Source organism: Sorex araneus, chromosome 7 (assembly GCF_027595985.1).
Source record: "Sorex araneus isolate mSorAra2 chromosome 7, mSorAra2.pri, whole genome shotgun sequence".
NCBI classification, from domain to species: Eukaryota; Metazoa; Chordata; class Mammalia; order Eulipotyphla; family Soricidae; genus Sorex; species Sorex araneus.
The window spans coordinates 42,636,698-42,661,201 of record NC_073308.1 but is presented as its reverse complement, the minus strand read 5'-3'; the positions used below and the strand labels follow the sequence as shown (position 1 = coordinate 42,661,201).

The following is a 24,504-nucleotide window of genomic DNA, read 5'->3' as shown; positions in this document are numbered from 1 at the left end:
CCAGACCGAGGTCTTCAGGCTCTTCCTTCTCCTCCTTGGCTCAGGGTGTCCTCGCTGGGCAGCCCACAGTCCAACCAGCCCCGCCTGGGGTCCAGAGTCGGAGGCCCCACGGCCCGCTGGCTGAGCCTGGCCCGCGGGGCGTCTGCAGGGCTCCCGTGCAGCGGGCACACAGGTGTGTGTGTGTGTGTGTGTGTGTGTGTGTGTGTGTGTGTGTGTGTGTGCAGGCGTGTCACTGTGTGGGACTGGGGTGGGGCGGGACTGTGACCTCGGGTGGGGAGCGCGTGCACTGGGCCTGACCGTGGGCCCCCTCCTCCAGGGCAGGGCGACAGAGGGACAGGAAGAGACGAGAGTAAGCAGGTAATGGGTGGGGGTGGGGGGCACGTGCCCTCAGCCCTCTGGGGAGCTCCTCGTGGGGCGAGGGGGGCCATCCGCATGGCAAGGCGGGCGAGCAGCGAGCGGGCGCTGGGGCCTCTTGAAGCCAAGCAGGGCGGGGGGTGGTGCCAAGCAGGAAACCAGGGCACGGGGCAGAGCATGGCACCCGGAGGGCAGGCAGGGCGACAGGTAGGCCCCGGGGAGGCACTGGATGCGGGACCCAGGGGAGGGAAGGCAGAAGGGCCCGGGGAGAGGTGTCCAGCCTCCCTGCTGCCCCAGGCCCAGCCCACCAGGCGTGCGGAGTTGGGGGAACCCTGTGCGCCCCCACCCCGAAAAAACACCAGCTGCTCTTGTCAGCCTTCGGGTCTCCCACTCTCTCCCGTGCTCATGTGCTGCCCCTGGCCAGGGTCCTGCTGCCCTGGAAGACCCTGGGCCACACCCCACCCCGAAGGCCAGGTTGGCAGCTGAGGGTCAAACAGGACCACCTGCCCGCAGCCAGGGCCAGCCGGCGACTCTGGTCAGGGATGGCCTCGCAAGGGAGCACTCGGTGACCAGCAGCCGGAGGCTGTGCCCACCCCAGCAGGCTGTTGCAGTAAAATGGGGGGTGGGCTACTCATCTGGCAGGAGGCCCCGCTCCGAGCCTGGCGGGTGATGTGGGGCCTGGTCTATGGGCCACACAGGCCCAGGCCACCCCACTCAGCACGGCCCCCGGGGCTCTGACCACACCCAGCTCCTGGCACCCGGGCTGGCCTCAGACCTGGTGCCATGTCTCTCCAGGGGGCAATCTCCCCTTCACATCTCGGCCCTGCCTGAGAGCTTGGGGAACAAGGGCGAGGAGGCACAGAGGGGCTGGCCTGGTGGGGGAGGGCTGGAGGGAGCAGCAGGGGGCGGAGCCTGCCCCTGGCACCAATAAGGGTGGGGAAGGGGGTGGAGAGGAAGGGCTTGCAGGGGTGGGGGGGTGGGGGTTGGCAGAGCTGCAGGCCGGGGATACCTGAGAAGAAGTGGGCCTTGAAGCCCTTTTTGGAGACCGTGTTGTCGGACTTGAACTCCACGCGCATGTTGTTGTACTGGGAGGTGATGACCTCGGGCTTCTCGGAGCCGCAGAACTTGCCGTGCAGCTTGGAGTCGGCCGTGAGCCCGCTGCGCACCTCCACGAAGTCGTACTTGCACACCTGCGGGGAGCACGGCGCCAGGCGCGCCTCCTCACCACGCCCGCCGGGGCTCACCCTATTCCAGAGCTCACCCCTGCCTCAAGGAGCCGCCCGTGCTCCCGAGGGACCCTCGGTGCTCCCCAGGGCGGCCCCAAGCCTGGCCCTGCTCTGCCTGCTCCCTGAGGCCATGGCCTCCCAGTCCTTCCTCCCGTCTCCCCTCCCCGACTCCGTTCCTAGACGCCAGGTGTTCACACCACAGGGTCTGCCCTCAGACCCTGCTGGGTGGGCACCCATGTCCCGGGCAGACGGGCACTCACATCATTGCCCTCCGTCTCAAAGAAGTCGAACTGCAAAGAGATGCGGTACTGGGTGGGGGCCACCAGCTGCCAGATGCAGTTCTTGTTGGGGGGGTACTCCTTGGGCCAGCCGGGGCTGGTGATGGAACCGTTGAGCTTGGTGAGGAACCCACCACAGGCGGCTGAGGGGGAAAGCGGGGAGGCATCACGGCGAGGGGCCCCAGCAGACGCCCCCTCCTCCCTTCACACACAGGGGCCCTCCCTGCACGCAGGGAGGCGCCGGGGCAGGGGCTGAGCAGGGGCAGGGCTTCCAGGCTCTGTGTGGCAGAGGGGCGGGCGCCGACGAGGAGCGCGGCCGGCCCCGGGAGAGCCCACAGAGGCATCTCCGCCGCGGCGTGGGGCGAGGCTGAGAGCAGAACTGCTTCCCACGCCAGAGTTCACGGCCTTCCGGCGGGCCGTGCAGTCACACGGCAGGTCAAGGTCAGCAGTGAGAAAGAATGGGAACGAGAAACAAAAGCCGGGGTGCCTGCCCCCTGGAACAGCGTGTTCTGGGGCCGGAATCGGAGCGGCCCGCATCCCGCCTGAGAGAACTGAGCGGGGAGCCCCAGCCTTTCCAGGAAGGGGGCGGACGGCGGGGGTGGGGGTCGTCTGTCTGAGACCCTGTGGGGACACTCACCCTCGCAGCGCCGCTTGTCGGGGGCCAGCTCGTAGCCGGGGTCACAGCTGCACTTGTAGCTGCCCAGGGTGTTGACACAGCGCTGCTCGCAGCCCCCGCGGTTGGGCCGGGAGCACTCATCCACCTCTGGGTGAAAAGGAAGCGCGTGACGCCCAGGCCAGGCTCCGGCTCCTGCCTCGGCTTGGGGGTCAAGGTCAGGGTTTCTCATGCTTGGGGCCACGCAGCACTGAGGCCACTGGGATGGGCAGAAACCCACTCAACCTCCCCAGGACCCCACTCTTTTTTCTTTATTTGCTGTTTTGGGTCACACCCGGCGATGCACAGGGGTTACTCCTGGCTCATGCACTCAGGAATCACCCCTGGCGGTGCTCAGGGGACCATATGGGATGCTGGGAATCGAACCTGGGTTCGCCGCATGCAAGGCAAATGCCCTACCCGCTGTGCTATCACTCCAGTCCCGGGACCCCACTCTTGCGAGTTCCACAGGGACAAGAGAACTGAAGGGGACACCAGTGGATGCCCCCACAGGACCTCCCGTCTGACCACACAGGCTGACCAGGCCCCCCCACCACTCACTGGTGTCCCCCAGGCGACACTCCCAGGTCTTATTCTTTCATTTCTCCTTCACTCCTGACAGGAAGCCCGGGATGGAGGCACCCGGCTGTCCCCACTTACAGGCTGTGCCCTGGGCACGCTCACACGGATAGGAAGTCTGTGTGCCAGCGTGTTCCTCCCGAACTCCTGCGGCACCCCCGCCCCTACGCCTCACTGGCATTGTCTCCTGCACAAGCTGGGACTTGGCGACTCCTGAGCTGTGGTTTCAGTTCACAGTCGAGCCCCTGCCACACCTCACTTCACCTGACAGAGTCTGTCATGAGCTCAGGAAGGCTAATCTTTCTTCCCAGTTCATCTCTCTGTGCGAGGGCAGAGTGCCAGGGACGACACACCCTTCACTAAGTACATGCAGGAGACTGAGGTCCTAGCAGCACTGCTGTGTAAGTGTCCCTCACCAGAGAGGACAGAGAGAACAACATGTCTACATGCAGCGGAGTACTACTCAGCCTTAAAGAAGGAGAGTCTGTCTTAGACAACAACATGAGGAAATGAAGGAAAATGTGGCAATCATAGAAAGACAAACACTACATGAGGCATCTAAAAGACGCCCAAGTCGGGGCTGGAGAGAGAGTACAGCAGGTAAGGCGCCTGCCCTGCACATGGCTGACCTGGGTTCAATCCCCAGCACCACACATGATCCCCAGAGCCCTGCCACACGTGATCTGTGAGCACAGAGCAAAGAGTAAGCCCTAAGCAGAGTCAGGTGTGGCCAAAAGCAAAATCAACTAATTAAAAAGAAAGAAAAGAGCAAGTCGTAGTAATACAGTGGAGTAGGGGGGGTAAGGGCGGGGAGGGGGACGGGCGTTAGTGACACAGGGCAGAAAGTCTGCGCCAAGCACGAAGAGACAGTCAGAGATCCACGGCTCCACCTGTCTACCATCAGCCACTCTCCTGGGCACACTGTCCACCATCGGCCACTATCCCGGGCACACGTCCACCACCAGCCACTGTCCCGGGCACACCATCCGCCATCAGTCATTATTCCTGGCACAGCGTCCACCACCGATCACTATCCCCGGCACACCGTCCGCCATCAGTCACTATCCCAGGCACACCATCTGCCATCGGTCATTATTCCAGGCACAGCATCTGCCATCGGCCACTATCCCGGGCACACCATCCACCATCGGTCACTATGCCGGGCATACTATCCACCACTGGCCACTATTCTGGGTACACTGTTCACTGTTGGCCACTATCCCGGGCACACTGTCCAGCACTGGCCACTATTCTAGACACACCATTCTCTATAGGCCACTATTCAGGGCACACTGTCCACTATCGGCCACTATCCAGGAGACACGGCCTGCCATCGGCCACTATCCAGGGCTCACTGCTGTCAGCCACTGTCCCAAGCACACTGTCCACCATTGGCCAATATCCCGGGCACATCGTCTGCCATCAGCCACTATCTGGGGCACGCTGTCTGCCATCGGCCACTGTCCCAGGCACATCGTCCACCATCGGCCACTGCCCCAGGCACATCGTCCTCCATCGGTTACTGTCCCAGGCACACTGTCCACCATTGGCCAGTATCCCGGGCACACCGTCTGCCATCGGCCACTATCTGGGGCACACTGTCTGCTGTCAGCCACTCTCCCAAGCACACTGTCCACCATTGGCCAATATCTCGGGCACACCCTCTGCCATCGGCCACTATCTGGGGCACACTGTCTGCCATCGGCCACTGTCCCAGGCACACTGTCCACCATTGGCCAGTATCCCGGGCACACCATCTGCCATTAGCCACTACCGGGGGCAGACCCCAAACTGAGTCTGCAACACAAAACCCCGTGAAGCACAGAGGAGAGGCGGGAGGCACCTTTGAAAAAGTTGACGGCAAAGCCAGCTTTGTTGATGGAGCCGTCGGAGACGAACTTGAGCCAGAGGCGGCTGGACGTGCTCTTGATGTCGTCGGGCTTCTCGTAGCCGCAGTAGCGCCCGATGAGAGTGCTGCTCTCGCTGTGGCCGTCGCGGACCTCCAGGTAGTCGTAGGCACAGCTGTCGTGGCGCTCAATCTGGGGGAGGTGGAGCTCAGCCTGCCGCCCGCACCCAGCGTGCGTAGCCGGGGGCCGGGGGCCGGGGCCCTGGGCAGACCTACCTCGAAGGACTGGAAGGTGAGGCCCACGTGGAAGCCCTCCGACACCTGGACCCGCCAGATGCAGACCTTGCTGGGCCGGTAATCGTCTGGGTAATTGGGCGACTGGATGTGACCGTTGTCCTTCTTCACGTCTCCCCCACAGATGGCTTTGGGGTCAAGAGTGAGACGGACAAAAGGGAGACACCGGCTGCTGGGGAGCTGCTCCCTGCTCCCGTCCTCCCCAGCACACCTGCCCCCTCCCACCCGGACCTCCCCGCCCCAGGGCCTTCACCCTCCGCAGGACAAGGCAGCAGAGGCCCGGGCCTGCCCCGGGACCCCACACCTCTCCTCCCCGCGCCACCCTCCTCAGTACCTTCGTAGACGGCAAAGAAGCCCTTCCCGACCCAGTTGCTGCTGCTGCGAAATTCAACCCAGAGGCGGCTGTCGGTGGAGACAATGGGCTCAGGGAGTTTGCCTCCACAGAAGCGACCTGTGGTGTGGACGGAAGTGAGTCCTTCTCCCCTCCTCACCTATCAGACTGTCCACCCCCGCCCGAAAGCCTGCTGGCCTCTCTGAGCGCTCTGGCAGTCTGCACTCGGCACACAGTCCAGAACTCACTGTCTCCAGCTGGCCAGAGTCTGGCCCAAGGTCCAGCTTGACCTTGAAGAGCCCGAGAACACTTCCCGAGGCTCTCTGCACTTTCTGGGCCGGGACAGGGTCTGTTTCTAGGGGGACAGAGGACCCTTCCCCACCGGCGACCTTGCCGGCCTCACTGCTCAAGTCTTCTTAGACCTCCACGTGGAGCGGTCACGGAGACCAAACACAGCTTCCTGGGTACATCCCGAACTGTTTTCACTGGATCAAATGCAGGGGACACCCCAGGAACCCCAAATAAATCTCCCCATCTGGGGTCTGTGCCTGGAAATGTCCCCTTTTGAAATAAACCAGCTAATGCGGGTTCCTAATGTAGGAACCCGCATTAGCTGAGCTGCTGGCGCATGTGGGGACGCTGTGCAGTTAAGCATCAGCTCGGGAGGATTCGTATGTTCCTAATAAGGCTGGGTGTTTCCCAACGCTTCGCAGGGACAGAGGGTGCTGCCCGAGGAATGTAAGTTATTAAAAAAAAAGCTGCAAAGTTGGAAACACCAACACGTCTGCAGGGGAAGTGTTGTAATGACAGCTGCTCTGGGCGACTAGCAGAAAATATTCCGAGAGCAGGCTACGGAGGGGAGCACGAGACGGAGAGCCAGAACCCAGCAGCCCACACAGTTCGAAGGCACTGGCGTCCCCAAGGGACTCGGGATGCTGCTGGGGGGAGGAGTCAGAGAGCTCCCGGGGCCGCGCACTTGCTCTCTCCGACGCCCGATTCATGGTGCCCGGTCCACGGTTATCCAAGCCAGCCATGCCCCGTTTACTGACCTTCCTCCCCACCAGGCACAGAGCATCCTGTGCACACAAGTTTAGGTCACTGTGCTGGCCGTGGGGACCCCAGAGTGCCCCGGGCTCACTACAGACTCCCTCCAGCCTGAGCCTGCAGACAGGAAAGTGGGGTGCCCAAAATGGCTAAGAGGAAGTGAGTCTGAGCTCTGGGGGTGCCCGGGGTTCCCTTCTGTCAGCCTCCATGAACCCTGAGAGCTGTGGGTTCCTCTAAGGGAACCCACAGCCTACACTAAGGACCCGCAAGGACCCCAGGGTGGAAGGGACTTGCCCTCGGTGGCCCTCGGGATTCCTGGTTCCGCTGCCGGGGTCACCCCAGGCAAGTGTCGGGTGCAGGGGAAGGAAGGAGGATTTGCAGAAGGCATCAGCTCGGGGAGGCAGGGGGGCGGTGCTGTCACCTCGGAGGGGTGCCTTCCTCCAGAAGCCGTCTCGGACCTCCACGTAGTCGTACCAGCAAAGGCGGCTGCGGTATAGATCCATGGACGTGAAGTTCAGGATGATCTGCAGAGATGGGTGCAAGAGGGTTAGGCCTCTCCGGGGTCCACCAGGACAGCCGCCCTCCCTTCTGGAGGTGCCCTGCCACACTGTGGGGTTCTACGACATTGCTTCTGCCACGGAGCACAAACTTCTCCCCCACATGCAGCCCAGGGACACCTCCCTGCGGGCCCCGGTGTACGAGCCCTGGGGACAGACCCGAGACCCGGGGCCTCACCATAGGGGCTCCCATCTCCTCTCCCAGGAAGGAGCCACTGCTTTGGGTCTGCTCTCCTCAGGGCCGGTCGGTAAGTCATAATCCTTCCCGACCCCCCGTATTTCTGGGAGCCCAGCAACCCTGCCCACTTCCCACGCCTGCCCCTTGCCCACTGTTTGGCCCAGACCATAGATCTGGAAATGTCTGGACAGTAGAGCCACATACGTGGCCACACGACACCTCCTAAAGCAACAAAAAGCTGAATTAATAAATTCTCAGGCAAGAATTTACCAACCCAGCAAACAGATATAACAATGTTTATGGAAATTTATTTTCTAGATATCAATATTACAACTTTGTTATCCAATCAATTTTAATTCTAGTGCTGCAGCATCAACAGTTGCCACATTTTTCTACCATGAGGGTGTTTTTTTTTTTAGCGGCTGAAAAAAAGTTAAAAAGAAAAGAAACATAATCCTGGGACTGGAGCAATAGTTCAGCAGGTAGGGTGCTTGCCTTGCATGCGGCTGATCTGGGTTTGATCCCTGGCATCCCCTATGATCCCCCAAGCACCATCAGGAGTGATTTCTGAGCACAGAGCCAGGAGTCAGCCCTGAGCACCACCTGCTGTGTCCCCAAAACAAGAATCATAGCCCTCTCCAGGTTCTGTGTGACCCAAAGGGTGGCACGGAGGTACAGGCCTGAGAGGGGGACAGGCAGCGCAAAAGGAGAGGTTGGGTGGGACAGAGGCTGATTCTGGGCAGGGCCCCTAACTCAGCAGTGCTGGGAGCCACCCCCAAGAGAGCTGCTGGGAGAAGTCCCCAGCACCTGGGTATGAACCAAATGTGAAAAAGAAGAATGGGGCTGGATTGACAGCGCAGTGGGAAGGCGCTTCCCTTGCATGAGGCTGACCCAGGGCTGAAGGGGGGGAGGAGGAGGGGGAGGAGAAGGGGAAGGAGAAGGAAGAGGAGGAGGAGGAGGAGAAGAGTAGGAGGAGGAGAAGGAAGAAGAGGTGGAGGAGGAAGAGGTGGAGGAGGAGGAGGAGATGGTGGAGTAGGAAGTGGAGAAGGAGGAGATGGTGGTGGTGGTGGTGGAGGAGGAGGAGGAGGAAGAGGTGGAGGAGAAATACTACGACAATGACAATGACAACGGTGACACGGCTAAACATGTGGAAACAAATCACATCCTCCGGAAGCTCAGCGGCCTGTGCACAGAGAGGACGGCAGCAACCCCAGGCAGAACTCCCCTGTGGCAGGCCCCGGAGCTCAGCTCTGCCCATCCGTGGGCACCTACCCCGGGCACACTACAGCCCCCTCAGCACTGAGGCTCCCTGCTCGCAGTGGGCGGGAGGCTGCCTGGGAGAAGCTCCCTCCCCAGGAGGGAAACTCTTCCTCGTAGTTTCCAGAGGGAGCCCCAGCGCCTGTGCGCAGTCAGAGTCACCCGGGGACGCAGGCTAAGTTGTCCAGGCCCACATGGGACACAGGCTAAGGCCCAAGAGGGCGCCAGTCCCTGTGACCTGGGTTCCCTGAGGGCGGAGAGGGGACGAGGCCGTCCTCCCCTCTGACTCCCTGCCAGTTAGTGCTCAAGGCTGACAGTGAGGCCGGGATGAACAGGACCCCGGGGTGGACGCTGTCCATTACCATGTGTGGCCATGTCAGTGCTGTGCCCAGCCAAGGGCAGGATGTGGCTCACTGTCACGCTCCAACACTGACCTGGCAGAATCTGGGCACTCAACATTCACCTGAACTCTCCTTCCCATGCCATCACCTCCTCCCTGCACCCTTTCTTGGGAAGCCTCAAAATACCCTAGACCTGCGTTCGGCCTTCTCACATCTTCGCAAGTTGGCATCTGTCTGGCACACCTGGCCGCAGACTAGGAACAAGGCAGCAGACCTTTCAACACTGGCATCTCAATACCGGTTCACAAGCTGTGTAGACTCTGTCAGTATCCTTAGTCTCAAACTCCAGGCCCCCACTCTCCACCCACAGCTCCTGTTTCCCCTTGTTCATCCTCTCCGTCTGCTAAGCCCAACCATCATTCCAGCTCATGGCCACCTCCTGTCCACAGAGACCCTGGTATTTCTCTGTTTCTCTGCCTTTCACCTCCAGCACTCACCTTGTCTGGAACCACAAATTTATCTTCCTGCCTTTCTTTTGATTTGCACATGAGTTTGGGGACCATTTGTTAATCGTGGTACTCTGAGATGTCATCGAGGGAGATCCATTTTCAAAGGTATTCTGCGTTATTCTTTTTTTTTTCTTTGTGGGTCATACCTGTTGATGTACAGGGGTTACTCCTGGCTCACGCACTCAGAAATTACTCCTGGCAGTGCTCAGGGGACCATATGGGATGCTGGGAATCGAACCCGGGTCGGCTGCGTGCAAGGCAAACGCCCTACCTGCTGTGCTATCACTCCAGCCCCATTCTGCATTATTCTTGATGATAAGTTTACACTATAATAATAACACAATTTTGGACTTCTGTAAAGCTTAAGTTGAAAGCTGTTGTAGCTCGGGGTGGAAGCGAGCAGCTGATTCCCTAGCACCCTCTTTGGAAAGTGACCAAACGTCATCACTAGGGCAGCAATGGGTTGACGCACATCACCTCAGAGCAAATCCAACGGGTCACTTGAGCATTGGCTTCTTGGCTGGATCTCAACTTTCTTGCTTCTCCCCGTCTTCGGTTTTTTTGTTTGTTTGTTTGTTTGTTTGGTTGGTTGGTTGGTTTTTTCCTTTGTTTGTTTGGTTCTTAGATTTTGACTTTGTTTGTTAGATTTTGTTTCTGGACCACACCTGGCTGTGCTCAGGGCTTACTCCTGGCAATGTTTGGGGGACCTTATGGGATGCCGAGGGTCAAGCCAAGTCTGTGGTCAGCAAGGAAAGCACCAAGCACTTTCCCAGCCGCACTAGCTCTCTGGTCTCTCCTCTCTTGCTTCTCTTTCTCTTCACTGTACTCGATGGAATCTACTTTCCCCCTACTCAACACTAGTACTGCAAAGGCCAATGTGGCTTGAGGAAAAGCACCGACCAGGCTGCAAGGCACTGCCAGCCCGACCCTCCCCGCCCGACCGCCTGCTGCTCTCTTCACTCAGTCCTTGCCCCTTTGCGGTCTGTTTCCAAGATCAGCTCAACAGTCCCTGCTCCTCGTCCTGCTCCCCAACATAACACATGTTTCATGTCAACGGAGTCACCCCTCCTCTGCTCCAAATCCTCCACTGCATGGAGCTCAAGCCAGAGTCCACACTAGGGCCTCCAAAGTCATTCGTGATGCGGCCCCTCCCCGGGAGCTCTGGCCCTCTCTCCCTCCACTCTCCTGACTTACCCACCTCATCCACCGGGCTCGTCTTCCCGAACACACTAACCCTAACCCTAGCCTTGCTGCCTGGAAGTTCTTCCCAGCTACCTGCCTGGTGCCATGCTTCACTTGTTCTAACTCGCCTGACAGGCTCCAATTCCCGACCATGTCTCATGGAATCCCAAATCCCACCTCACTCCCTCCCTCCCACAGCTGACTTCCTTGGAACTGCACCATCTTATCTGCCATATTAAACCTGCTGCGGTAAGCTTGAGATTTAAGTTTCTGGGGTCTTTCACTGCATGACGCATAGCGGTCACTCAATTGGCTCAGTAGTTGCTTATTGGTTAAATAAAATTTTGTTCTTAGGACGCTTGTACAGAAAACTTTCTGGGCTGGAGAGACAACACAGCGGGTAGGGCGTTTGCCTTGCATGCAGCCGACCCGGGTTCGATTCCTCCATCCCTCTCGGAGACCCCGGCAAGCTATCGAGAGTATCCCGCCCGCATGGCAGAGCCTGGCAAGCTCCCCGTGGCATACTCAATATGCCAAAAACAGTAACAACAAGTCTCACAATGGAGAGGTTACTGGTGCCCGCTCGAGCAAATCAGTGAACAACGGGATGACAGTGACAATGGCAGTACAGAAAACTTATCCAAATGTAAAAAGATGTAATGGGGGGCAAGGAGCAGATAGTTCACCAGTCAGGAGCACATGCTTTGTATGTAGGAGGCTCAAGTCCAGTACCCAGCACTGCATGGGCTCCTGAGCAATGCCAGGAATGAACCCTGAGGACTGAGCTGTAAGTAGGCCCTGAGCACCCACCAGGTATGGCCACCAAACCTCTCCTTACTGACAGGTTTAAGTTCAAATGTATTTACTGTAGCATTTGCTTTTTTTGTTTGTTTGTTTTGTTGTTTGGTTTTGAGGCCATACCCCAGCGGTGCCCATGGGTTACTCCTGACTCTGTCCTCAGGGATCACTCCTAGCAGTGCTTTGGGGACCATATGGGGTGCTGGAGATTGAGCCCGGATCAGCCTGCGTACAAGTCAAACACCCTACCTGCTGTACAATCACTGGCACAATTGTAGCTTTTTTTTTTTTTTTGCTTTTCGGGTCACACCCGGCGATGCACAGGGGTTACTCCTGGCTCTGCACTCAGGAATTACTCCTGGCGGTGCTGGGGGACCATATGGGATGCTGGGAATTGAACCTGGGTCGGCCGCTTGCAAGGCAAACGCCCTACCCGCTGTGCTATCGCTCCAGCCCCAACTGTAGCATTTTTTATCATAGTGAAACTTGAAAAAACTTTAACACTCAGAAATGGGGATGAGGGGACAGATAAAATAAGGAAAATTAAGTGACAGAATGATGAGCACCCATCAGAATAAGTGAGGTTGATCTTCAATGTCTGATGAATGGTGGTCATATTTCCTCATGAGTAAAAGCAGGTCACAGAACACCATGTCATTGTCATTGTCACTGACATCCCATTGTTCATTGATTTGCTCGAGCGGGCACCAGTAACATCTCCATTGTGAGACTTGTTACTGTTTTTGGCATATCAAATACGCCACAGCTAGGTTGCCGGGCTCTGCCATGTGGGTGAGATACTCTCGGTAGCTTGCCGGGCTCTCCAAGAGGGGTGGAGGAATCGAACCTGGGTTGGCAGCGTGCAAGGCAAGTGCCCTACCACTGTGCTACCGCTCCAGCCCACATATGGTAATTCATTTTGTACACACACACACACACACACACACACACACACACACACACACACACACCCCCCTAGAAGGACACATCATGTATTATGAAAGCTGAGTTACCTCTTAGGAATGGCATTTAGAGGAGGATCAAAGGAAGAATATTCACTTAAGCATTTCTATGTGGAGCGACATGTTTACAACAGGCCCACATCACTTTTATACCTAACAATCAAAAATATCTTTGCAAGAGTTGTCGCATGGAAGGATGGAAGCAGAGAGCCGCTGGGCTCCTACACCAACACCCTCACCTCCCTGCGGGCGGCTCAACGACTCTGCTCGGCAGCTGTGCTGACAACAGAGCAAGCTTCCCGTCCTCCTCGGAAACAACCCCAGCTGACAAGCTGAATCCCTGCGCTCTGGAGAACCCCAGGGCCCCTGTCTCTGTGGGGAGGGGGCAGGGAGGGCCCATCCCGAGCGGGGGCCATGGATCCTACGGGGAGGTCTGGCCATGTGTGTCCAGCTCTGAGGAGCAGGAAAGGGGCTTTAGAAGATCCAGGGGGAGCTTTGCAAAAAGGAGCCAAGCAGATAAGAACGTAAAGTCTCCGATGAGATAGAATCACCCTCATCCCCACGCATGCTGCTGACATTCTTCGGGACGCACTTTGCTGGCGAGGCACTTTGGGCCTCTGGCCGGACGTCTCTGGGCTTCAGTGGCCTGATAACGGGGGTGATTGTAACATCCCCCCCATTGCAAAGCCGGGGGGTACAATGAGTGCCCGGAGCCAGGGGAGCCCCCCCTCACCCCGCCCATGAGGGAAGTGCCGTTTACTGGACGTTCTCCGGAAGGAACAAAGAGCTCCGTGGATCTGTGGGCACAGTGTCCGCCTGCTGTGGGACCCTCACCCCCCTCCCCAACCAGGGCTTCCTCAGGGCCTCCCTTTCCTTACTTATAAGATGGTACCAGGCCTAGCGCGGTTCACCGTGTGTTTCAAGGATGTGTCCAGTACACAATACACACGTCACAGATGCTGAGTGTGTACAAGCCTCCGGGGATGTTTACTCTGAGGTACGCTCATGACATTCTGACAGGGTTCAGGGTAGACTTCCGGCAGCAGCAGGGAGCAAACGGGGCAGCAGAGACGCCGACATTTACTCACTTGGCACATGTGAGGAGTACAGCAAGGACACCAGCGGCCCGCATGCCTGGAGTCCGTGGCTCCCACACGCTGGCCCTGCTGGGTGGCTACCAGCTTGTTCACTCCGCAGGCCCCACAAGGGAGGGAGGGAGGTGCTCTCTCCCAGCTCACAAAGGTCGAGTTTACATTTGGGAAACCAAACGCACCAAGAGGTTAAGCTGCTTCCCCAAGTTCATGACACCCAGTAAACAGCACAGCTGGGGGACTCAGCCCCTGAAGCTCGGGCTTCCCCGGACCTGCTGGAAATTCTGCCAAGAGTGGTGCAAGAAGCCAGAGTTCACCCTCCCCCTTTGTCCGGAGTTCTGAGCAGCACCTGGAAGCGGGGGGGGGGGGGGGGGGAGAGGGGGGATGGGAAGCCCAGCACAGGCCTGGGGGAGGGATATGAGACCACCCGCTGGAGGTGGGGCCCTCGCTGTGGAGCCAGAGCGTGGCGGAAGGAGCTGGAGTGTGGCCTGGCCCGGAAGAACACCACGGCTGGGATGGGAGTGAGGGCGAGTCTGTTGTTTTTTTTTTTTTGGCTTTTTGGGTCACACCCAAGCGATGCACAGGGGCTAACTCCTGGCTCTGCTCTCAGAAATAACTCCTGGTGGTGCTCGGGGGACCATGTGGGATGCTGGGAATTGAACCCGGGTCAGCCGTATGCAAGGCAAACGCCCTACCGGCTGTGCTATCACTGTGAGGGCGAGTCCACCTAATCCAAAAGGCATTCTAGGTTCTCATCTGCTTGCCTGACCACCACCTTCTGCAGCCACTTCCCTGCTTGTAAACAAGGTGATTCCGTTGCTTGGGACACACTGGAAGTCACACCAGGACACCCAAGATGATGTGTCTTCCAGAGACTTGCGAGTTTCAAAGACACCTTCCTTTTGTCTGACAGACCCCAGCCTTCCGGCCTTGCATAATCGAGTAAGATAAGATTTATGGATTGGGGGGAGGGGGGCGGTGGGGTGTTTGCCTTGCACAGGACCGACCAGGTTCGATTCCCAGCATCCCACATGGTCCCCTGAGCACCACCAGGAGTAATTCCTGAGTGCAGAGTCAGGAGTAACCTCTGAGCATCACCAGGTGTAACCCAAAAAGGTAAAAAAAAAAAAAAAAAAAAGCGTTATGGATCGTTCACATTTCTAGAAATGAGCAGAAAACTAGGGAGCAAAGGAAAAACAATCTCTGAGCAGCCAAAATAGATGTCAAAGTCCATCCGCGAACACAGGAGGGTTTCTTTAAAGTTTGCTGTTTCAAAGAGCATAGACTTTGGAGTCTGCCTGCTGGCACCACGACCAGCAGCCCTGAAAACTCGGGCAGGCCCTGAAGTCTCCTGTCCTCAGCTGCCCGTGGGGACGCCAGGACCACCACTGCAGAGCTGTCGTGAGGAACAAGGAGGAAAAATATAGCATACCCTGCCTGGCACCTGAGGTGACAGAGTGGTTGGTCATTATCGTTTGGTAACAGCACCTTCTTTGGGTCCCTCATCCCCCGAAATGTCTCTACATCCCTGAGGGTCTGTGTTTGGTTCAATAACAACTCCACAGTTTCATCACAGAAACACGGATGGTTTTTGACTTTTTGAATTTTTGCAGCTAGATACCAATGAATCTGGACTTTTTATTCATAGCCTACTTCTCCCCCTAGAGCTCCAGGTGGGCCTCTGACAGAAGACGGGGGATCTGAGACGAGCTGAGGAGGAGCAAGGCAGCACGGGGAGAGGCTCCTGGGGCCACATATCCACCAGAGACGTGGGCCAGTACATGGGAATGAAGCTGATTCTCACCCAGCCGCTATGTCTGTCAACCGTGTAAAGCCCCCACAGGGAAGCAGGCACTGGCCCCGTCCATGCTCCCTGGGGCTGGGGGCTGGCCAGCTCGGTCTCTCCCATGCCCAGTGCCAGGTGCACAGGTTGCTGATGGACATCGGTCACTGCTTAATTGACCCAGGACTCTAGAATACACACAGCACTGTAATCAATCCTGGGTGTGTGCCATAATTCAGCTCTGTGAAAGCTAGGGTGGGTGACCTAATTTTTTTTCTAAATTAAAAAAAAAAAATGAGCTTGTAAAAAAGAAAATTAGCTTGTAATGTTGTTTTGCTAAATAAAAAACTTAAAAACTCAATGTGTCTGACCAATAACACGCTCCACCAATTATTAGTTATTATTATCACCTAGGGTGAGATTTCTAAAGGATGAAGACCCTTGGCAAAGGGGTGGAGGAAGTCCAGGCAGAGCAGGGAAGAAAGCCATTTTAAAGTTAGATTCAGAACAAAAAGGACAAGGAAAGGAAAGGATGGGCTCCCTTTTGAGGGAAGATGGCAGAAACTTAATCGTGAAATGATGAAATTATGCAGTAAGAGTCAATTGTAGGTCCAAAGAGATAGTACAAAAGTTAAGGGGCCCTGCCTATGGCTATGGCTGATGACCCTAGTTTGGGTCCCAGTACTGCATAAGGGACTCTGGGCACCACTAGGTGTGGCCGAAAACAAACAAAAAAAGCCTACTGAGTTCAGATAGAGAAGGGACCACCAAGTAAAGAATGCTAAGTGGGCCCGCTCGGGATGGAAGAGGCGGGCTGAAAGTAGACTATAGACCGAACATGATGGCCACTTAATACCTCTACTGCAAACCACAACACCCAAAAGGAGAGATAGAGAGCAAAAGGGAATGCCCTGCCACAGAGGCGGGGTGGGGTGAGGGGGAGGACAGGGTGGGGGCGGTAGGAGGGATGCTGGGACCATTGGTGGTGGAAAATGGGCACTGGTGGAGGGATGGGCACTTGACCATTGTATGAAACGAAAACACCAAAGTTTGTAAGTCTGTAACTACCTCATGGTGATTCACTAATAAAAAATTTTAAAAATTAAAGCCTACCGTAAATGAGAAGGATGTTCAAGTTACAAAAAAAAAAGAAGTAAGCACAGTTGGGGGGAAATTCAGTATTACGGGGGGGCGGGGAGGGGAGAAGCAGTGAACACCTCTTTAAGTTGGTTTTGTCTTTGGGCTTAGCAATGACATCAGAGAACATCCAAATAACTTACAGATGTGATCAGTGCGTGTAATCTTGAGAACTCCGAACAAAACTTTTTCCCAACCTTCCAAAGGGATGTGTGTATGTGTGCGTGTGTGTGGGTGTGGGTGTGAGTCTATGACGTGTGTGTTGTGGGGGAGGGGGTCTGGAGTGGATTCTGGAAATTGCAAACCACTGAGTTTGAATGTCAATCCTCCACTAAACAGAAGGTCTGGGAACATTCAGCGAAGAACGAGCTGATGGCTAGGAGCTATTTGGGCTCACAAGGCATGTCAAACTCTTTGCATTCTTTCAAGGGGGTTTCACAGAATGACGAAAGCGTGGCTTTGATTTGGTAAAGCCCCTCGTCTACCTACTCAGCACGAACCAACCACATCCCTCAGCAGGGGTCTAAGGATGACCGTGGGGCGGCCAGAGAGGCAGTGCTCCACACCAAGGCGGTGTCCTGTAATTGGAACCGTGTCTCTAAAGGGGTGTCACTGCCAGAGGAATCATCCCACCCAAAGCAATGGGCCAGGCTTTGCTGGGGGGCTCTGGGCTCTGTTCTGGCTCGGGTCCTGGTCTAAATTTTGATCAGGGGCAGGTCTGGGAGGCCCCACAGGTGTGCTGAGCCCAGGAGCCCACAGCAGAGGGGCACTTACACGCTGCGAGGGCTAGAATTTGGACTCGAAAGGGCCATGAGAGGTTCTGGACTCAAATGCAGGCCCCCAAAAACGGAACCAGCTGGAACTGCACTGGCCCTAAAGCACCAAGCCTGACCCCAGAGCCCATGGCGAGGGACATGGCCACTGTGGGGTGGGCGGGAGAGCTCTGGACTCCGCCCGGAAGGCTAGTGGGTCTGAGATGCGCTGCCACAGAATGGCCTGGCTGAGGTCACCTTCCTCGGTCACTTCGACAGCAAGCCGGGAAGAAGGCTGGAGGGGGATGGTGGGGGGTGCAGGGGGGGGCTGGCGCAGCACCTCTCTGCAGGGAGCTCATTCACACCACAGCGACCCCCTCTCGGCTCCCCCGACCCCCTCCCGGCTCCCCCGTTACCTTCTCCCCGGGCGTGACGGAGATGCGCCAGACGCAGTGCATGTGGGCCGAGTAGCCGTTGGGGTACTCGGGCGAGGAGAAGTTGCCTGTGCTTTCTTGCAGGGTCTCTCCGCAGGCTGTCGAGGAAAGGGCATGGCTGGGTCTCTGACTGCTGCCCCCCCAACCCCCAACCTCTGGGCTGTGCCTCCCTGAGCCCTGCAATCCTTGGGCACCCCTGGAGTTGCACGTTCTCCTCCGTCCAGCACCGCCCGGCTACCTCCGCCCAGAGCCCAGCGGGGCTGCAAGGCTGCAAGCCGGAGTTAAGGCCGAGGTCCCTCGAAGGACGTCATCCCTTAAGCATCGCTCAGGTCCCCCCACCCCCCACCGCCTCCCAATCCCCTCGTAAATGGCCTCGTTATCTCACCACCCCCTGATCTGGTCCACTCTGGGCCTGACCCTGGCTTGGCTGCCCTCAGGGCCCGGCCCCTGCCCCTGGCCTCCCAGCTCCCGCCCGGACCTGGGCACTTGTAGAGCTTGCGGGCCTGAGCGATGTCCCCCTTGCTGAGCCGCGTCCTCTGGCCGATGGGAGGCTTCACCCCGTTCACCTCATACTTGGGGACAATCGTGTCCAGGAAGATGCCCCTGAGAAGGAAAAGGCCGAGAGGGTGAGTCTGCAGGAGGGGGGGGGCCTGCTGCCCATGTGCACCCCGGGTCGTGACCCTGCCAGGCCCAGACATTCCTCAGCATGGTCAGGGCCGGGCGGAGACTCCTCACCCTGTCATTACGCTGCCCACTGACCAGTAGCCACCCTGCTCCGTGGCAGCCACACCAGGCACCGGGGGAGACCTGGCCACACTCTGGGCAGTCAGGGACACAGCTCATCATGCACTGGACGCCCAGTGGACACCCAAGGGATCCCTGCAGAGCCCAAGATATCTGCTGCTGCCCCCAGCCCCCGCTGACTTGGCACTAACCATCTCCCACTCGGGGGTCCCCATGGCCCATGCCCCCCTTTTGGGAGCAGCTGCTGCCCACGGTCTCTGGGGCAAGGCCAATGGGCCGGTTCCACCGTGACCACAGCAGACCATGGGCCAGCTCGGCCAGCTCCCAATCTGCCAGTGGCCACGGCCCCCCACCCGCCCGGCAGCTCCCTGCGAACCCCTGTGTTTGTCGGGGTGGAGGGGGGAGCAGAGCGATGGGCAAACAGGCAGCCCTCGCCCTCTGCCCTCCCCTGCGCCTGAGTCACCAGGGCTGGGTGGAGCCCGGTGGTTCCGTGGGGGGCTGTGGGACTGTGGAATGACCTCACCACCCTTCTCTGGGTCAACCCGCAGAGGGGAGGCAGGAAGTGGGTCTAGAGGGAGCGTCTGGCCAGGGAGGGGAGGGCAGAGGGACAGTGGGGGAGGAAGGGCAGCCTGGGAGAGAAAGCTGAGGAGGGATGGAGCCGGGGCGGGGGGTGGGGGGAGCTCAGCCTGTGACTCCTGGGAATCCGAAGCCAGAGGAGCTGTGTGTGTGCGCGTGTGAACTCTGGGTGGGGGCCACCAGGGCAGGAGCCAGAGAGTTCAAACCAGCCAGTTCCAGCCACAGACCAGTGCGCAGAGGGGGTGACTGGTTCAAGCAATGCACCCCCACGCCGCCTTCGTCCGGCTGACAGAGCACCCGGCGGGGCTGGGCCGAGCGAGCTGGAGCACACCTCTCAGTGAGCACCTGGGCTTGTGCCCCCCGGCCCACCCGGACGCTCTGAGGAAGACCACGGCCCTCTGCGTGTGGATCCTGTCCTGGGCACTAAGTCCAGCAGGCGGGCGAGCGGCCGCAGAGGGCAGGGCGGGGCTGCCCTGTGACCCTGTGAGGTTGGGCGCACCCCTCACCTGGAGAACGTGTTCCGAGCATAGTGCATGATGCTGTCGAAGTCGTAGGTCTCTCCCAGACTCTCCACCTCCTGCACCTCCATCTTCAGGAAGTTATACTCCTGCCCTGCGAAGACCAGGCGGGGGAAGGGGGAGGGGGGCGGCGGTCCATGCACGGCAGTGCCACCTTCCAGGGCGGGAACGGGGTCCTCCCCAGGCCTCAGAGCTGCCCCCCTACCTGAGGGTCCAGGGAGTAGCCAAGGGGAGTCTGAGGGGAGGGGAGGGTCTCTAGAAGAGTCTGTTCAGCAGAGGGTGGGGTGAGAGGACTTGCTGGAGAGAAGGCTCAAGGGAGTGTGGGGAGGAAGGGCCACTTCTAGAACCAGAGCGAGACAGAGGCATTGAAGAGTCGGGGAGACTTGGGGGAGGGTGCAGGGAGGCTTGGGGGAGGGTGCGGGGAGCAGAGAGACCCCTCAAAGGACGGCAGAGGCGGAGAGCAGAGGGTCAGGATGGCGAGAGAAGGGCCGAGGCAGAGCCTCCCAGGGACCCCCCCTCCAGAGGCCACTGTAGACAGGGTGGCCAGGCGCAAGGCCCAGCCTGCCCCACGCTCCGCTCCAGAGGGGATGCGCTGGGGTGGGGCTGTCGGGGCCAGCCTGGGCTCCAGCTCTGAGTGCTGCCCCCCTCCTCAGCCGGCAAGGTGGGGCTCCCGAAGCAGCATCTCCTCCCACCCCGCCACCAGGGGGGCCCGTGCTGGAGCGGGGTGGTGGTACCCACCTGGCTGGATGTTCTCGCGCACGATGGAGACGTGGCGGTCCCGGTCAGGCCGCGTGTGCTCGTGCCAGAAGCCGATGACGTGGCCTAGCTCGTGCACCACGATGCCGAACTTGTCACAGTTCTTGCCGATAGAGATGGCCTGGGGGCCCCCACCACGGCGACCCACATAGGAGCAGCACCTGGAGGGCGGGGCCAGCTCAGGGGGGTGGTCCCGAGCTGGGGGAGTGCATCCACTCAGGGGCCGGGCGAGGCTGCCAGGGGGGCAGGGGAGTGGGGGCAGGGAGGGGGCTGAGATGGAGACCCTCAGCTTGCACGGCGGGGTCACGGGCACGTCTGGGGGCACAGTGGCGCAGGGGGTGGGGGGAGAGGTCCCCAGCAGCAGCAGGAGGGGGTCTGATGGCACGGTGCCCAGCACGGGGGTGGGGGGCGCGGGCCGAGGGCGGTGTCCAGGGGCCCCTGCTCACCCGCAGGGCCGGTAGGTGAACACGATATAGCTGTCCTCGTCCGTGCGCTCCAAGAAGGTGACGCAGGTGTGCTTCTCCCAGTGCCTCATGGCCTGCCGGAACACTGCCCTCTGGCTGCCTGCCAGGACCAAGGGTGCCAAGTGGTCAGCGCCCCTCTGCCCAGGGCAGATGGCTCCAGGCCCGGCCAGTGCCGCCCATCACCATGCTCACCAGTGAAGTTGCCCCCAATGACAAAGGGGATGACCCCATCCGGCCACACGCGCTCTGGCCTGGACGTGGCGGCTCGCCGGCTGCGGGGTCGGCTCCTCCGCCTCCCCGGGCTTCTCCGCGGGGGTCGCCCCGTGGTGCTCTGGCTGTCCGGGGCAGAGGAGTTCCCTGGGATTGGAAGAGGGAGACGATGGGAGCAAGGGAGAGGAGGGGAAGAGAGGGCAGACCGCTGGGAACAGTCCCCATGAGTGGAGGCAGCGGAAAAGTACCAGTCAGTGGAACTCAGGGGCCTTGGCTCTTGAAGGTCATTTGCTGGCATGTGTAGGAAAGGGCGAAGCCAGAGTCCCTAAAGGTGCAGACGCACGGCTGCGTGGGAGGAGAGGGAGGAAGGCCAGGATGAAGACCGACTTCCTTCAGCTACTCCACCACACGTAAGTGTCTTTCACCGTCTCTTGACCACCATGTTTTTGCATGTTGTGCATTTTTGGTTTGGTTTTCGGCTACACCCAGCAGTGGCTGCTCGGTTACTCCCAGCTCTCGCTTGACCAAACAGAGGTCTCTCCCGCATGCAAAGCATGTGCGCGGGCCACTGAACTCTTTCTCCAGCCCTGCATTCTGTGTCTCAGCCGTGCTGAATGCTGCCCAGGGTTCACCACCCAAGTGAAGAAGGCGGTGACATGGCCAAAGAGGCTGGCACACTGATCAAGCTCCTGCAGGGCGCTGCCACGCCGCCAGCCAGGGGCCTGGGTCAAGGAGCCAAGTGGGTATTAAAAGAGGGCACCGCAGCAGAAACACACGAATGGCAGGGCTCTGCACCGGCGTGCCCGTGCCAACGTGGACCCTCAGCCTGTGCTGCCTCGAGGCTCAGCATTCACGCAGCCTCCAGAGAGTCACCGCCAAGAAGAGCCAGAACTGACTCAGTGGAAAAGCCAAACCGGAGTCCCACTCCACGCGGGGTGGGGGTGTGCCTAGAAACCGCGACGTCGAGTGAAACGCCCCACAATCCAGTAGGCTTTACCGCAGGCCGAGGGCAGAGTTCTGGCCACAGCAACATCGCCCAGCTTCTACCCAGAGGCTGCAGCACCCGGCCCCCAATGTGACGCAGTGGCCTGTGGTCATTCCTGCATGTTCCAGCGCACACTTCCAGCCTGAGTGCAGGTGGCCAGAGCCTCCCCCAGAGCTCAGGACACGAGGCAGGGGCGTGCCGGCTTCCTGTGGGGGAAGCTGCGGCCCCTCGGTGGATTCGAGGAGAGCGAGCACGCTTCACACGAGCATGCAGAGGCCTCGCTGGCCACTCCCCTCTTCTCCCAGTGAGTGTCCTAATGGAAGGACACAGACCAGAACGCCCCTGCCCCGGGACCCCCTGCTGGACTCTCTCCTCCTGCCCTAGGACCCGGGAAACGTGCCCTCCTCATCTAACGCAAGCCCCGACTGGTGAACCCACAGACACAGGACTGAATGTCTTCTTTCAGCTGCCCCCAGTGTTTGCTCTCACGGGACACAGTGACTCTCTGGGGTGTCTGGGCAAATGCCACGCGCACAGCTGACATGTGAGGAAATATGGCGGTGCTCAGAGATGCTCCAAGGGCTACAGTGCATGCTCCACGGGCTACTACCTGGCAAGCAAAGGCCTCGTGGTTTGCTTCCTGGCACCCCCCGGCCCCCAAACACCATCAGCACCACAGTGGTCCCAAAGCAGCAGTGGGGTGAGAATCATCAGAAGCAGTCCCTGGGGCCTCCAGCACCACTTGGGAGACGCCCCCAGAAAGGGGGTGGCTGGAGCAATAGCACAGCGGGTAGGGCGTTTGCCTTGCACGCGGCAGACCCGGGTTCGATCCCCAGCATCCCAAATGGTCCCCCAAGCACCGCCAGGGGTGATTCCTGAGAGCATAGCCAGGAGTGACCCCTGTGCATTGCCAGGTGTGACCCAAAAAGAAAAGAAAAAAGAAAAGAAAAAGGTGGGTCTGGGGTTGACTGTGTCCCCCCTCCTCCACACGCTCTCCTAGGCCTCACTGCAGGCCACCAGGCCCCCGCCACTGCCAGCTACTCCAGGATGGCTGCCCCTTCGTGGACTTCGTGTCCACACCAGCACCCTGCAGCTGCCAGCTCCCACTCGGGTGCACCCAGGTGAGAATCCCTGCCCTCTGGCAAAGGGAGCCCTGCTGGGGACAGACCCAGGACTGACCCAGCCCAGGCATTCACTGTCCCTCCCCTTGCCCACTCCACAATGCCAGACGAGTTGTTTGCTGCGTGGCCACACCCGGGACTAGAAAAATCCATCCGTGTTCTTGAAGATCACAGAGTTGAGCCAGGAAACGGAGCATAAAGGAAAAGGATTGCGACATGATGTGATGAGTGCAGACCCGCGGGGTCAGGCCAGAGACAGCACAGGACGCAGGGCACAAATCCCCAGCATGATATGGGCCCCCTAAGCCCTGCCAGGGATCACTGCTGAGCACAGAGCCAGGAACAGCCCCTGAGCACCGCTGGGTGTGGCAGGAAGGGAGAGGAGGAGAGGGAGAGGGAGGGAGGCAGGCTAACAGGGAATACGGAGAAGAGAGAGCACAGAAAGGGTCGTGTCGGGGCATAATCAAGTAAGACTGCAGCTGGGCTCTGAAGGGGCTCAGCCTGCACAGAAGGAGCAGCAGAGAGCCCGGAGACTGTCGAGCAGAAGCTCAGGTTTGGAGTGAGAGGCTTGGTTCGGTGGGAGGGAGGTGGTCCCAACTCTGCTCTGGCTAGCTGGCGATGCCAGGCAAATCCCGACACCCTCGGACCCCAGCGGTGGTGTCTGCAGAGCAGCAGCCTTCCGGCATCTAGGTGGTTATGACCCATCAAGGTAAGAGGATGCTTTGACATTCCTTTGTAAACTGTAAGCAAATTTTCAAAAACAAATTTCAAATTTCAAAAACAAATTTCAGTTCTCAGCTCCAGGTATGTCTACATTTGCTGCCCCTCTGGGAGAGGGGCAAAGGGATTGCAAGGACTATGGACAGCAAGACCACAAAGGTTAACGCCAGTGTAAACACACTACCCAAACTATTATGAATTAATGCCGCACTGTCGCACTATCATCCCGTTGTTCATTGATTCGCTCGAGCGGGCACCAGTAACATCTCCGTTGTGAGACTTGTCACTGTTTTTGGCATATCGAATATGCCACGGGGAGCTTGCCAGGCTCTGCCATGCAGGCGGGATACTGTCGGTAGCTTGCCGGGCTCTCTGAGAGGGACGGAGGAATCGAACCCGGGTCAGCCGCGTGCAAGGCAAACGGCCTACCCACTGTGCTATGGCCATACCACCCTTATGAATTAATTAAGAAAAAAAATTCCAGTAAATTTTTAAAAGAGAGAGATCTCAAGGGACGACAAATAATGAGTTCAAGCTCCTGGCCTGGGAGGGCCTGGCTGGGAACAGGAAGGTTTCTTGTTCCCCCCACTGCTGGGACTCATTTCTGGGCCATAGGAGGGCTGGCTTACACCCACTGGGTACAGTGGGTGTAAAGGGTTTCTCTGGTTGTTTTTTTGGATTTTTTGGGGGGATGGGAAGGGGGAGACACACCTGCCATGCTCAGGGGTTACTCCTGACTCTGTGTCAGAAATTATTCCTGGCAGGTCTGGGGACCCTAGGAGATGCCAAGGATCGAACTCGTCTCAGCCGCGTGCAAGGGCAACC

At 58.7% G+C, this 24,504-nt stretch overlaps 1 protein-coding gene across 3 annotated transcripts in view; it reads right to left on the bottom strand.

The window, feature by feature from the left end:
• Positions 1-24,504, bottom strand: part of BMP1 (bone morphogenetic protein 1) — a 40,754-nt gene that overhangs the window by 8,866 nt on the left and 7,384 nt on the right. For all 3 annotated transcript variants that reach the window (XR_008631082.1, XM_055144757.1, XM_055144756.1), the window contains exons 3-15: positions 20,836-21,000; positions 20,626-20,743; positions 20,162-20,340; positions 19,412-19,517; positions 18,064-18,188; positions 17,568-17,683; positions 7,026-7,128; positions 5,564-5,680; positions 5,212-5,357; positions 4,933-5,128; positions 2,496-2,621; positions 1,841-2,001; positions 1,364-1,544 (exon numbers count right to left, since the gene is read on the bottom strand). Coding sequence is in view for 2 of the 3 variants with exons in the window: in XM_055144757.1 (XP_055000732.1) it covers positions 1,364-1,544; positions 1,841-2,001; positions 2,496-2,621; positions 4,933-5,128; positions 5,212-5,357; positions 5,564-5,680; positions 7,026-7,128; positions 17,568-17,683; positions 18,064-18,188; positions 19,412-19,517; positions 20,162-20,340; positions 20,626-20,743; positions 20,836-21,000 (1,839 nt within the window). In the remaining variant the exon portion in view is untranslated. The remainder of the gene's footprint in view (positions 1-1,363; positions 1,545-1,840; positions 2,002-2,495; positions 2,622-4,932; positions 5,129-5,211; positions 5,358-5,563; positions 5,681-7,025; positions 7,129-17,567; positions 17,684-18,063; positions 18,189-19,411; positions 19,518-20,161; positions 20,341-20,625; positions 20,744-20,835; positions 21,001-24,504) is intronic.